We start from the raw sequence: 13667 nt of genomic DNA on the forward strand, positions 1-13667 counted from the left end.
TTCGGCTTGCGCTCCAAAAATTTTAAGTCAGGGGCCCACTGTGCTCCTAGTAAAAAAAGTTAGTCTGGAGCCCTGCATACGGCGCACAAACCATCCTAATTCCGATCAGTGCCTGAAATGTGGGTCGTGATTATGATGAAAATGTTACCAAAATCCATTTACAGCGTTTAGAGTATTGTATGTGTTACAAACAAGATCATACCTGGCAACGTTTGCATTTGAAAATAAGGGACATTTGTCAAAAAATAAGTGACAATGAGGGAAAATGAGGGTTAATTCTGGTCTTCCCACATGGGTGCTGGTGTGAAGACCCGACTGCCTAATGTGGTGCTTTTACTATAAAGGCCTTACTTTGCTGTGTTTACGCCGAAGTTGCCCAATTGTTACCGAGGCGACTGGAAGCTGTGCCAGAGAAGTTTTTTTCCATTAAAGTTAAAATACGGTTAAAGTATGGGGACATTTTAAAACGGGTTGACGGGTTTCAACAAGATCCAGAGTCTAATCTAGATCGTAAACATATAGGAATACAAAAAACAAATCTAAGCAAAACCTGTTTTGATTTCCATTTCCCATTTTCCCCCCAAAGGATCAAAGAACTAGAATGGGAATTCTTGGCATCACATACCATAGCAACAAACAGAATTTGATCAGGATTAAAACAAAACCCCTTTTTGAGCTACACTGTTAGCAACCAAACAATGAACAAACATAAATACAAACAAACACGACATATTACATCGGATGAGGTAATTACTTCAAGGTTAAATACTAGGAATGTCACAAGACGCAAAGTTCATGAGACGAGACGATACGATACGCGAGATTGGGTCTACAAGAACGAGATGAGATGAGATTTTAACATTACTTTACAAGTACAATGAAAAAAGTCCCCGTCCTAGTGCCGACGAGACATTTTTTTCTGGTCACGTTTCTGGTCACATCTTGCAAGATCCTGTGATACCAGATCTTGTGACACCCCTATTAAATGCAGTATTATATTATAGTAGTGCGCTTACTTGGGAGAGTTGGAGGGCATGGTGGGATCTATAGATACCAGGGCCCCTTCTGGATCCACCATCATGATGGCAGTGTTCCTGTACATTAAAAGCACACAGCAAGAAAGGTCTCAATTAATTTAATTCGACTGCTTTTCACACTATCTACCCCCAAATAATTTAAACTAACTGCAGCTGAGCCAAAAAGAAATGATACTATACAACTATATGAAATAGTTTACTGTATAATAATCATGCTAAGGAGGCTAACATTAGCTTGATTTGTTCATACAAGCAAGAGTGCTTGCAGTTGTTCTCTGGTCATATACTGCCCCCTGCAGGATTGGAGCGTAAAGTGCAAGTATCTGTACACTATAGCTTAAAGGGGACCTATTACACTAATTTTCAGGCCTCTGGACTTCTGGACTCCTCCTTCTGGACTCTTATAGAGCAGCTACACACAATAACCCACGATAACTTTCTAGATCTTCCAGACTCTTCCTGCAGTATTTCCTGCCTCCCGCCCAAACGGTCTGTGTAATTTACTCCACCCCCGGCCCTCCTCCAGGTACGCCTCCCGCCGAACCCACTCCACTGTGACTGGTCACACTTGAAAGCGCTCCCGAGGACCTCCAGACAGCTGCCGAACCCTTTTTGTCTGATTACTTACACAAAATAAACACAGTTAGGACACTGATAAATTGTTGCTTATACTGTAGCTTTCTCTCCCGACTCTTCAACATGACCAAGGAACGTTGGAAAGGTAACAGTTTGGCGGATAGTCCAGCTTCGTATTGGCCCATGTTCACAAAACTGTCCCGTGTGAAATGCTGTTGACAGATGAGCATATTTTGCTCTTGCTGGCCGAGAATCAGCAACTCCAACCACTTGTGCCTGATGCTTGCCTCTTTAGGCAAACCCCAACACTTCCTGGGAGCGATGGCTTCACATGCTAACACTGTGAACAGAGCGAAGCAGAGCGGGGCTGCGTGGCATGCCCATGTAAGGAAGTCCGGGTTGCATTGACATCAACGGAACGCAGTGTTAAAAAAAAAAAAGTAAAACACCGCTTGCAGAGCCGTCCAAAACTGCTTTCAGGGCTCACTTCCAAATGCGCAAACCTCACGCCTTGGCATCGTTTATCACGAGAATACAACATTGTAACAACTTTTATAGGTCAGAAAAGAGGAAAAGCATAATAGGTCCACCTTTAACTTTTTTTTCATACTTTTTCCATATTTATGTTGCATTTGCATATATGTATCATCTAAAAAGCCCATCAAAACATAGTAAAAGTGCTTTTAGAGACAATTAACAAGCAAATAAGTCTCATACTGGAAGCACTGGTACCAACCTCGGAATGTTGGAGGAGGAACATAGAAGTTCCTTAATATCACAAGGACTGCAGTGCCGACTGAACACCACCTGGGAAGGACACACACTTCATGTAGCGCTGCGTGACTTTTCATGCTAAATAGAAAAAGCAGCCAAGAACTTTGTGCGTAGCTACCTCATCAAATGACACCAATGGGAATAAACGGTGCCTTATGAAGACCTCTGATGTATCATCAATGACCTTGACAGCCATTATGTTTTTTTAAACGAGGTGCATTGTTATTCCAGGGTGGGGACGGAGATCTAATATGACAGCAAGTATAAAGCGTTTTGTTTGATAACTGAATAGTCAGCTGAGAGGCTGCGCCGTCCCCACCTGTCATGCAAAACAAATCAAAGTCTCCATTGCGTGACATGAGAAAAAAAAAAAGGGGGATGTGCGCATGAAAACCGACAGCAACTGTGATCTCGCATCTTGAAAGGAGCAGGTGTAGCAGACAAATAATGAGTCGTGGGCTCGGGCCTCTTGAGAAGACATGTGTCATCAGCAGCTCTCTACTTGAAGCACTCCACAAAGTACTGTCGGCCTGCAAGTGTTGCATTTAAGATCAACCTACAAACGGCGTGCTGGCAATGCTGGAATATAATAACGTCTAAATATAGACAGCCATGCTTGTCTGGTTTAAAGCTAGGCTAACTAAGCTTATTGCTGCGAATCACCTCTGGAAGATAAGTCACACTTTCATGGTTGTTTACCTGTTTGTTGGCAGCTCTACACAAGCATGTGTAAATGTGGCGTATGAGCCTGTTATGTCATAAAGTCACCTTTGTGAGGTACCTTCAAGGCAAGGAACCATATTTGGCAACTTAAATGCCTCAATATTTCGAAAGTTGTATGTTAATAAGGAAACACGTAATAGTATATATGATGAAAGAAAAGCATATTATAAAAGTATGTTTGTTATTTTAAATGCAATTAGAATAAACACAATTTGTCAAAAAAAAATCTACTTAAGCAATAAGTTTTGTGGAGATTTAAAAATATTTAAATAATATATTATATATAAAATATAATACCATCCATCCATTTTCTATGCCGCTTCTCCTCATTAGGGTCGCTGGGGCATGCTGGAGCCTATCCCAGCTGACTTCGGGCGACAGGCGGGGTACACCCTGAACTGTTCGCCAGCCAATCGCAGATAAGATACAATACAATATATATAATAATTAATAAAAATGAAATATAAATATTTAATTCATATATATATATATATTCAAATTGTAATAATTGTAATAGATTAAAGAGTCATAAATAAATATATTAAATACAAATTATAATAAATAATTTTTCATTCTAATATACTGTATGTAGAGTAAATAAATACATAATAATAGATATAAATAATCTAAATATTTATATATAATCATTATATTTGTAAATAAAAGATCAATATAATTACAACATTATTTCAACTATTGAAAATGTTATGAAAGTAGAAATAACACTCTCTCATTTAAATAAAATATAAATATGACACATTTTTTGAAAATCATATTCTAAATACAATTACAATAAATAAGAAGTCACTCTGAAAAATAAAGTAAAAATAAGCTATGCAAGTACCATATTTTTCTATTTGTATTATTATGTTATTTTACGGTTAAAATTATATTTTACTTAATACAATATGATGAAAGAAATGAATATTATATGTGAAAATCATAATACTAAATGTAACAATGAAAAATACTTAAAAATTGCAAAAGTGCCTTGAGTAATACAGTACTATATACATAAATATATATAAATACATTTGTTTACTTAAGCAAAAAAACCCAATATTCTAATTATTCCAATTATTCCAATAATTTCCTGAGGTTTGTTTAAAAAAAAAGATCATTTTCGTGAATGTTAATGAATGAATCAATCTGGAAAATGAACAAAATGTAAATGACTTATATAAGTTAGGGTATGAATGAATGATCAGCACTATAATCAATACAGAAATGGGGAAGGATTGTATAAGACGCTTCTTCCTATACTTCTTCAGACATGGCGAATTGTTCAAATACTACTTAATGTAACCTGTTCAGCGTGTCTGAAATCTCCAGGCCAAAATTGCAAAGTTAACATTTTTTCAAATTATAGGAACTTTTAGGCCCTGGTGGAGGTCTACCCCGTCATCCTTTGGACCTATTAACTGTACCTGCTGCATTTCCAAACTCAAGGCACAAACACAAATGTCAAAAGGGTGATGTACTGTGTACTGAAGCTGTTTGCCGTTAATATGCAGGAAAGATGATTTCATAGTAGTGTGAAGCTGCTGACACCGTGTCAGAAACACCTCTAAGCGCTGTAAACGCTCTGGGGCACGAGAAGGCTGATTTTAGTTGTGATTCGGGTGCTTATCCAACATGGTACCACGGCAACTCATTTTTTGGTCCTCCTGAAGACCACTTTTAACATGTTAAATTTAGATTATTGTCTATACTAAACGATGACGACATCACTGACACTGCAAGCCATGGAGTTTTGATGGAAAACACACAACTTTTAAATGATTACCTTCTGCACTTTCCCATCCACATCCAGATAAATGGCTTTGGGGGCATAGGAGGAGGAGCTGGAGCCCATGTTTGACCTCCCCTCTCCTCCCGGAGCACTGACGGACGATACGGCAACAACCAGGATGTGTTTTCCTGGGGTGGGGTGGGGTGTGTGTGGGGGGAGGTAACGTGAGCCACAGGAAACACTCAATGCAGCAAAATGCGAAGAAAATACACTATTACTCACAAGGTAATGGCGATGATAACTTCTCCGGGTGCTGATGCTGCAGAAGCTGACTGGCTTTGAGGCATGCAAACTCACGCTGGCCGAGGTTAAGGTGAGGGAGACGGCAGAAGACGAGAGGCGCTGTGATGGTGTACCATCAATATAACTGGCTCTCTTAGCCGGTTGCCAGGGTGACGTTACTATGGTGAGAAATAAGACAACCCCCTGTGACCCTGCGCTGGTCACACAGGCCTCATCAGAGAGGGAGGGGGGGGTTTGAGATTTGGTTTTATTATCTGGTGATTTATACCTGTGTGGTGCAGATAATTAATAGGCACCCATAAGACATGCAGAGCGCTAACTTAACTGGTGCAGGCAACTATGAGAGGGGCTCCCTAATGCAAGGGTGTCCAACCTTTTCCATCGGGGGTAATGTACAGAAAAATTGGGATGTGGGGGGGACCACTTTGATATTCTTCACCCTTTGGTTTATGATCCACATTAAAACAAGCCATGTAGGTCAAGACATGCAAAGCTGCTACACTGCATTTGAAGGAAAAACACCCTACATACTAAATAAATAATAAATATATACATTTTTATTATGTACAATTATAATTATTTCGGTATTAATTCATTAAATTATTTGTGATGATCCAAATACCACATAAACTATATAGGTCAATACATTTTTTTGTTAAGTCAAATATAAGAAATGTTCAATATGTATATATTTTAAATCATTACAAAAACAAGTATGATTACAGATAATTCTGATTAAAATCTTTTTGATAGTCTGTTACTGAAAATTATAATTTTAATGACAAGCTGCTATTTATTTATTGCAATTTTAATTTAAGTATTCTTTTGATATAGCTTTTAATAGCTTTTTCCCTCTAAACCTTGTATGGCATGTTTTATAGTATTTTTTTTAAAATATGCCACATGCCAGTAGCCAATGTTTGCCACAAACGGCCCCCTTGGCTGACTTTGGACACAGTGTGGGTGTGCACCTCATCATCCACTCATGCACTCCTCCTTGTTGAGAGCAGGTCTACCAGATGGTTTGGTCACATAAGTTGGGCCGTGCAAAAGGCACTTGAAGAGATTTCAGAGTACGCTTTTATTTTTAGGAACAATTTATAGCCAATTGATCCACAAGGGGAACACCTGGTCTGATGACCAGCAATGCAATAGCGACTTGGCGCCATGTGGTTGGTTGGAGGAGTCCCTTTCGTGCATGACAAATCACACACACTCAATTAACACCCCCCCCACCCCCCTCCCCCATCTTGGTTATCATTGAAGTGGAGCTTGTTTGATATGAATAGCACAGTTAACAATGAGTACGCATGGCTGATTGAAGGCAGGCTTTTAATCAATGAAAAATTAGATGAGCAGTGATTCATTTAAAAAATAAAAAAAGACCAACAAAGTGAATATTATTAGAATTTAAAATTAAATGTCTTTTAGGGTGACTATAAGTTATTTTATTTTTTATTTATATTGTTACAAACTGTGTTTATTTTGAGAAAGTTTTTTTTTTAGTGCATTAGTATCAAATATGTATCTACCATAAAAGTGAATTATGGTAAGAATGATACACTCACTTTAGCCACATTATTGGATAGACCTGAGCAATTTCTTAATTATTATAGTACTAATAATTACATTACATTACTGATTTTATTTAATAAAAGTTTATAGACGAACCAATGGTGGACATAAATGCATACATATAAAAAAATGCAGGCTATGGAGACCATCATTCGAGCCTCTCGGTGGGTAGTACGAGGACAGAAGCTCAGACCAGGTCTCTGTCTCCCTCCCATCAGAGCGTTCACGAACGACATGACCATCCTCACCACAAACAATATGTCCCGACGGCTTGTTGTAGGAGAACATCCAGTGGGCCCGGATGGAAATAAAACCGAGCAAGTCGAGGAGTATTTCAGTCGTCAAGGGAAAGCCGTCGGGTCAGTGGTTGTACATTGGCGAGGAACCTATACCAACAGTATCAGAAAAGCACGTCAAGAGTCATGGGCGTTGGTATAACGCCATCCTATATCAACAAGACCATTCTCTGGTCTTCCACACTTCACAAAGTTTACATAATTGAGCTCATTGCTCCCTGGGAGGATGCTGTGGAGGAGGCCTTCGAATGCAAGACCCTCAAGTAGCGGATGTCAAAAAACAAGGATGGCGAGCCAAGGTTTGCCCCGTGGAAGTCGGCTGCAGAGACTTTGTGGGCTAATCTACCATCAGTCTGCTTAATGACTTGGGAATTTGAGGCCAAGTCCAAAGCCAAACCTTCAAAGCCCTCTCAAGAGCAGCAGAGGAAGCTAGTCGGTAGCTCTGGGTGAAGAGGCGAGACATTTCCTCTGGCCCCAAAGTAACATCAGTAACAGAAGGGTTGAAAGCAGAGGGGGCACATTTGGGACGCCAGGTGTTGCCAATGAGTTCTCTGGAGGTGTCGTGGGCCTATCATTGAAGCACCAATGAAGGAGGGTACCCACCTGACGACCCCAATGAAGTTTGAAACCCATCTCCACCCATGACGTCACCATACATCGCCACAGCTTCAAGATGACTGATGCATACATCATTATCATTCATACCCCAAGTATTTCTTTTCATTCATTTTGCACCTAGTCCTAAAACAGAACTAACGGCAATTAAAATATTACTAATACAAAAAGTAATCTACTACTACTATTACTGTCAATAATAATAATAATAATAATAATAATAACACCAAATGATAAAATAATTAAAGTGCACCATAAAGTGTGTTTCACAAAAAGTGACTTGAACTGAATTATTGGAGCATTTTAATAATAAGTGTATTTTTACTGTATTTATGAATGTATCAATCAAACATGCTATTAAACTATGACCTTTATATTTTTTCCTCGGCTGATCATAAAAGCACAAACAACATATAATGTACTATCTTTAAATGATTAAGTTGCATCGTATTATATAAACTTATTTAACTTCTTTTATTTACGTTTTGATTTCATTATTTCCAAATAATGATTTAGCAAAGGTAGCCTACTTCATTGGGTGCACATGAACGATCAAATAAACCATATTAAAAATAATTTTACATTTCGATTTAATAATCGTCGTCATTTAGCAATGACTTTAAAACTGAGAGCCGTTGTGATATTTTTTTGGTTATGTTATGAGGGACAAAACATTAGAAACATCTCTCAGTGTTAGAGTGCAGTTTTATAAACATAAACTAAGCATTATATTTGTTAAAAATTCATTATTTGTTAATAATAGCATATTGCATAAATATATTAGGGCTGCCAATCGATTAAAAGATTTAATTGTGATTAATCACATTTTGTCCATAGTTAACTCATCATTAATAACAATTAATCTAAGCTGAAAAAAAAAGGTTTTATCTGTAATAAGTAGGGATGGAAAGCTCTTTGGGGTAAACTATTTGATATGCATCTAGATACACAGGTTAAGACTATTCAAAGACAATGTATTTTAAAAACAGAACGATTTCAAACGATTTGTGCAAACAATACGATTCAAAAGCTACATTTGTTGATGTAGACATTAATCGTATATTATAAAATAAAGAAGCCGATTCTATAAAAGTGGCATTCTTTACAATAGTTCAAATGCGTAAAAGAGCACATCATATCCAACCGCATGCTTCCACAAGATTGCTGTCAGATTGTGTCCTCCAGTGGGTGCACAAGCCACCGAACCCCTCACGTGTCCCTTCGTCCACTGAGACACACGACTAACCGTTCTCCCACTAGCCAGTCGCTAATTATTAAGCCCCATTGACGCTTTACAAGCGCCCAGATAAGACTTTCCAACAATAATGTCACCCTCCTCCCTCCCTGGGGGATTCCACATCATCACCATCATTATCATCAACAACAGCAGCAGCAGCAGGAGGAGGAGGAGAAGGACATTAGCGAAATGCTCCAGCAGGCAGGAGTAGGAGGTAATGAATTAGTGATGGAGAGCATCTCTAATCAACTCATGGACACCTTTCCCCTCCACAGACACGCACGTAGCTGTGATGTAGGTCCCGAGAGTCTGATTAGCAACCTTGCATGTATGTCAAGTACAACACAATGGAACAGACGAAGTGATTCATGCTTCAAGCTTAACAAAAACACCTCTTTATATATATATATATTGATGTAAGCCACAGGTGATCATGCAGGTGTCTCAGAATGCATATTCAGGAGTTTTTCTGTGTGTTTTCATCAGGAAAAAAAAAGGCCAGATGAAGGGATGTGTCACACCTTTAGCATGCAAAGTGATACATTTTAGGATAAAAGCCATCAATCACATTTTAAATGACAAAAGGTGTCCCATGCAGCTGGACATCTGAGTGAGGGATACACATTATCCTGATAAAAGCGGTAGGTTTTGGTGGGTTTGGGCGTGGTTTGTCCCTCGGATGACTGAACATCCCATAAGCTTTTCATCCTTTTCATTTCAAACTACAGTGTAGCTCCCTAATGGGGATGTTCTTCATTTAATATTATATCTTATGTTTATATTTGTACTTCTGTTTTTGTTTTGTCTGCGTCTCATGTAGCTAATTGTTTTAGTTTTTTTATTGTGTATTTACTTATTTAGTAGGGGTGTAACAAGACACTCGAGGCGATACACAAGAGCCGAGACGAGACTTTAACATTACTTTTAAGAAAAGCACAATGAAGAACTATAGCAAAGATATGACAATATATTGCATCCATCCCATCTTCTATACCACTTCTCCTCACTAGGATCGCAGGGGAATGCTGGAGTCTATCCCAGCTGACTTTGGGCAATAGGCGTAGGGCACAAATAGACAAAACATTGACACTCACATTCATACTTATAGACAATTTAGAGTCGCCAATTAACCTAACATGCATGTTTTTGGAATCTACTAATTTAATTTATAGTACGTTACACTCTTTTGCACGTGTGTATGCTACCAGCCCCGCCTCCACCCACCGAGTCAAAGATGACTGACAAAACAGCTCACTCAACTGGTCCACATGTGCTTTGTGGACTTGGAAAAACCATTCGACTGTGTCCCTCACGGTGTGCTCTGGGGGGTCCTCCGGGAGTACGAGATTGGTGGCGCGCTACTACGTGACATTCAGTCCTAGTACAACCGGAGCAGGAGCTTTGTTCGCATTGCCAGTAGTAAGTCGAGCCTGTTTCAGGTGAACGTTGGCCTCTGCCAAGGCTGCCCTTTCTCACCGATTACGTTCATCATTTTTATGGACAGAATTTTTAGGCGCAGCCAAGGCCTTGAGGGGATCCAGTTTGGGGGCCTTCGGATCTCGTCTCTGCTATTCACGGACGACGTGGTCCTGTTGGCCTCATCAGGCTGTGACCTTCCGATTTTACTGCGGCGGTGTGTGAAGCTTCTGGGTTGAGACTCTGGGTTCAAATCCGAGGCCATGGTTCTCAGTCAGAAAAGGGTAGATTGCACCGTTCGGGTTGGGAGCGAGGTCTTCAAGTATCTCGGGATCTTGTTCATGAGTGAGGGAAGGTTAGGTGAGGTCAACAGGCTGATCAGCAATGCGTCTGCAGTAATGCGGTCGCTGTACCGGACCGTCGTGGTGAAGAGAGAGCCTTCTGGTGCCGATCCATCTGCAGTATGTTCCCACCTTCACCTACAGTATGGTCATGAGCTTTGGGTCATGACTGAAAGAACGAGATAGGGGATCCAAGCAGCCGAAATGAGTTTCCCCCGTAGGGTGGCTGGACTCACCCTAAAAGATAGGTTGAGGAGTTCAGTCATCCGGGAGGAGCTCAGAGTAGAGCCGCTGCTCCTTCACATCGAGAGGAGTCAGCTGAGGTGGCTCGGGCATCTAGTCTGGGTGCTGGACGTCTCCCTGGTGAGGTGTTCCGGGCATCCCCAGCCGGGAAAAGCTCCCTGAGTGCAGACCTACGACACGCTGGAGGGATTATGTCTCACAGCTGGCCTGGGAATGCCTGAGGAGGTGGCCGGGGACCTCAATTACATTCAAAAAAACATATTTTGTCTTCTTTAAGATTTCACCTTTATGTTACAAAAATTATGTTATTTTTATTCTCGTAAAATTCCAACTTTCTTGTTACAATACAACTTTTTTCTCTTAATTTTCACTGTATTCTCCACAAATGGCCCCCCGGGCTGCACTTTGGACACACCAAGGTTACATTGAAGCACTTCACATGTTTACAGTTATACAGTTCAACATGTCCAAAAGGGAGCAGGAAGAAGCAGGTCTTTTGTAATCCAACCTGTTTTTCTATGCAACTGAGAGTTTACCATTTTTTTTAAATAGCAAAATAGTTACATATTCTTTATTATTATTTCCTTAACACAGGATATGGAGTATGCGTAGGATTAAATAAGCTCTGCTTCTTCCTACCCCTTTTCGGACATGTTGAATTGTGCTAAACCTGGGATGTTCCTTAACCTTACTTGTGACAATGTAACATGTTTGAAACAAATAAACTGTGGCTATGACCAAATAAGGAGCAAATACAGTATATAATACAAAAAACAACAACATGTTATCTTCAAATGGAACATTTGGCTGAGGCATGAGTGTTTCCATTTATAGTCAATTGACTGGAGGTTACATGATTGCACCACTTTCAATTGAACATTGATTGTACCGCTGAACTTGTCACGACATGGAATTTAAGTCTCTCAAGGTTGATTGGGCGATCCATCCATTTTCTGTGCTGCTTATCCTAATTAGGGTCGTGGGGGTATGCTGGAGCCTATCCCAGCTGACTTCGAGCGAGAGGCGGGGTACACCCTGGACTGGTCACCAGCCAATCGCAGGGCACATATAGACAAACCATTCACACTCACATTCATACCTATGGACAATTTAGAGTCGCCAATTAACCTAACATGCATGTTTTTGGAATGTGGGAGGAAACCGGAGTACCCGGAGAAACTACTCACACTCCACACAGATGCCACAGCGAAGATTCAAACCCAGGTCTTCCCAATCTCCTGACTGTGTGGCCAACATGCTCACCAATCACTACCGTGCGGTGATTGGGCACGCTTTTTTTTTCAATTTAATTGTATTAATTTGCCTCCAGTTAGCGTACAATATGGCGAGTGTCTTGTCATGTTCTTAATACACTGCATGAGTCCAACTGTGTATTTTTTTTTATCACAAACCGCCCTTGTTGGCAGCCTATTAGCTTGCTACAGCTACAGTAGATATTATACAGTCTCACAGCTCAGTGCATTGTCAGTCTAATAACTTCTCAAAGGGGCCTCATCTAGCACTATCACAGTTGCACAACACTTAAGAAAGGGGTGTCCAAACTCTTTCAAGTGAGGGCCACATACTGAAAAATGAAAGGATGCAAGGGCCCCTGCATCTCAGCTTTGTGATATAGGTAAAAAAAGTGTATTATAAGGATGAGCGTTGCTTGTTGCCCGTTTTGTCCCCCATTTTTGCTGGTGTTTTTTTCATTTTACAAATATTTAAACTTTCTTCTTAGCTTATCTTTATACATTTTCTTCTCATTATATTTTTTCTTCATATTTTGACTTTTGATGGGGTTTTTTGTTATTTATTTTCCATTTATTTTAACTTTCGTCTTTTTCTTCTCGTATTATGACTTTATAACAATAATATTTGACTTTATTCCCATAATATTATAAGTTTTTCCTGAGCCTAATTTTCTAAAAAGTACTAATTTTATGATGTTTTCTTTGTTTCTTATAATCTTCCCACTTAAAAAAAAACCTTAATATTTCAAATCTGTTACTAAAATTACATTATTTTTCTTCATCATATTATGAGTTCATTCTTGTAAAATTGAGACTTTTTTCTCCTTACTGTTGTTTTTTTCCCCCCAACTATTTGAACTTTCTTCTGACAATCACAACTTTATTTGTTGTTTTTTTTGTTTGTCATAATATTAAAACTTTTTTTAAAAAATCGGAATATTGCGACATTTTTCTCGTTAGAATACATCTTTTTTTCTCTTCATGTGTTTACTTTATTCTCATAAAATTACATATGTTTTTTCGCCATCTCTGCTGTTTTTTATTTTCCAACTATTTAAACTTTCTTCTTGTAAATTTTCTTCTCGTAATATTCTGACTTCATTCCCATAATACTTTGACATTGTTCAAAAATGTTTATTTCCCCCCCAAAGTAGTGCAACGTTATCCTTGTAAAATTTCGTCTTTTTCTCTTTAAATTACAACTTTTTTTCTCCTAATGTTCTGACTTTATTTCATAAAATTAATGTTGATTTTTCCATTTTTGCTGTGTTTCTTTTTCATGTCTTCTTGTTATATTTTTAGAATGTGCCACGGGCCAATAAAAAAACAGCCATGAGCCTCAAATGGCTCCAAGGCCGCATTTTGGGCACCTCTGATTTAAGATCTGACCTACGGAAAATTACTCGGAGACACACACTACTGTAGATGCACTGCTCTCACTCACGCCAGTTTGACTCTTACTTTCATTTTCCAAGCTTAAGTGTGGACGCTTTCCTCGATCTTCCTCACTGGTGATAAGAGTCCAGCGCTGTAACCAAAAATATCA

The 13667-nt window shown here is 39.2% G+C and overlaps 1 protein-coding gene across 5 annotated transcripts in view; it reads right to left on the bottom strand.

The window, feature by feature from the left end:
- The window catches only part of pde9ac (phosphodiesterase 9ac), a 29986-nt gene that overhangs the window by 14855 nt on the left and 1464 nt on the right, over positions 1 to 13667 (bottom strand). For 2 of the 5 annotated variants that reach the window (XM_054794604.1, XM_054794602.1), the window contains 4 exons: positions 5125 to 13649; positions 4897 to 5030; positions 2350 to 2420; positions 1017 to 1094 (listed from right to left, as the gene is read on the bottom strand). In XM_054794604.1, coding sequence (XP_054650579.1) covers positions 1017 to 1094; positions 2350 to 2420; positions 4897 to 4965 — 218 coding nt within the window. In that variant the 5' untranslated portion in view covers positions 4966 to 5030; positions 5125 to 13649. The remainder of the gene's footprint in view (positions 1 to 1016; positions 1095 to 2349; positions 2421 to 4896; positions 5031 to 5124; positions 13650 to 13667) is intronic. The other 3 variants (XM_054794603.1, XM_054794600.1, XM_054794599.1) reach the window with 3 other exon arrangements.

This window comes from Dunckerocampus dactyliophorus, chromosome 12 (assembly GCF_027744805.1).
Source record: "Dunckerocampus dactyliophorus isolate RoL2022-P2 chromosome 12, RoL_Ddac_1.1, whole genome shotgun sequence".
Classification (NCBI taxonomy): Eukaryota; Metazoa; Chordata; class Actinopteri; order Syngnathiformes; family Syngnathidae; genus Dunckerocampus; species Dunckerocampus dactyliophorus.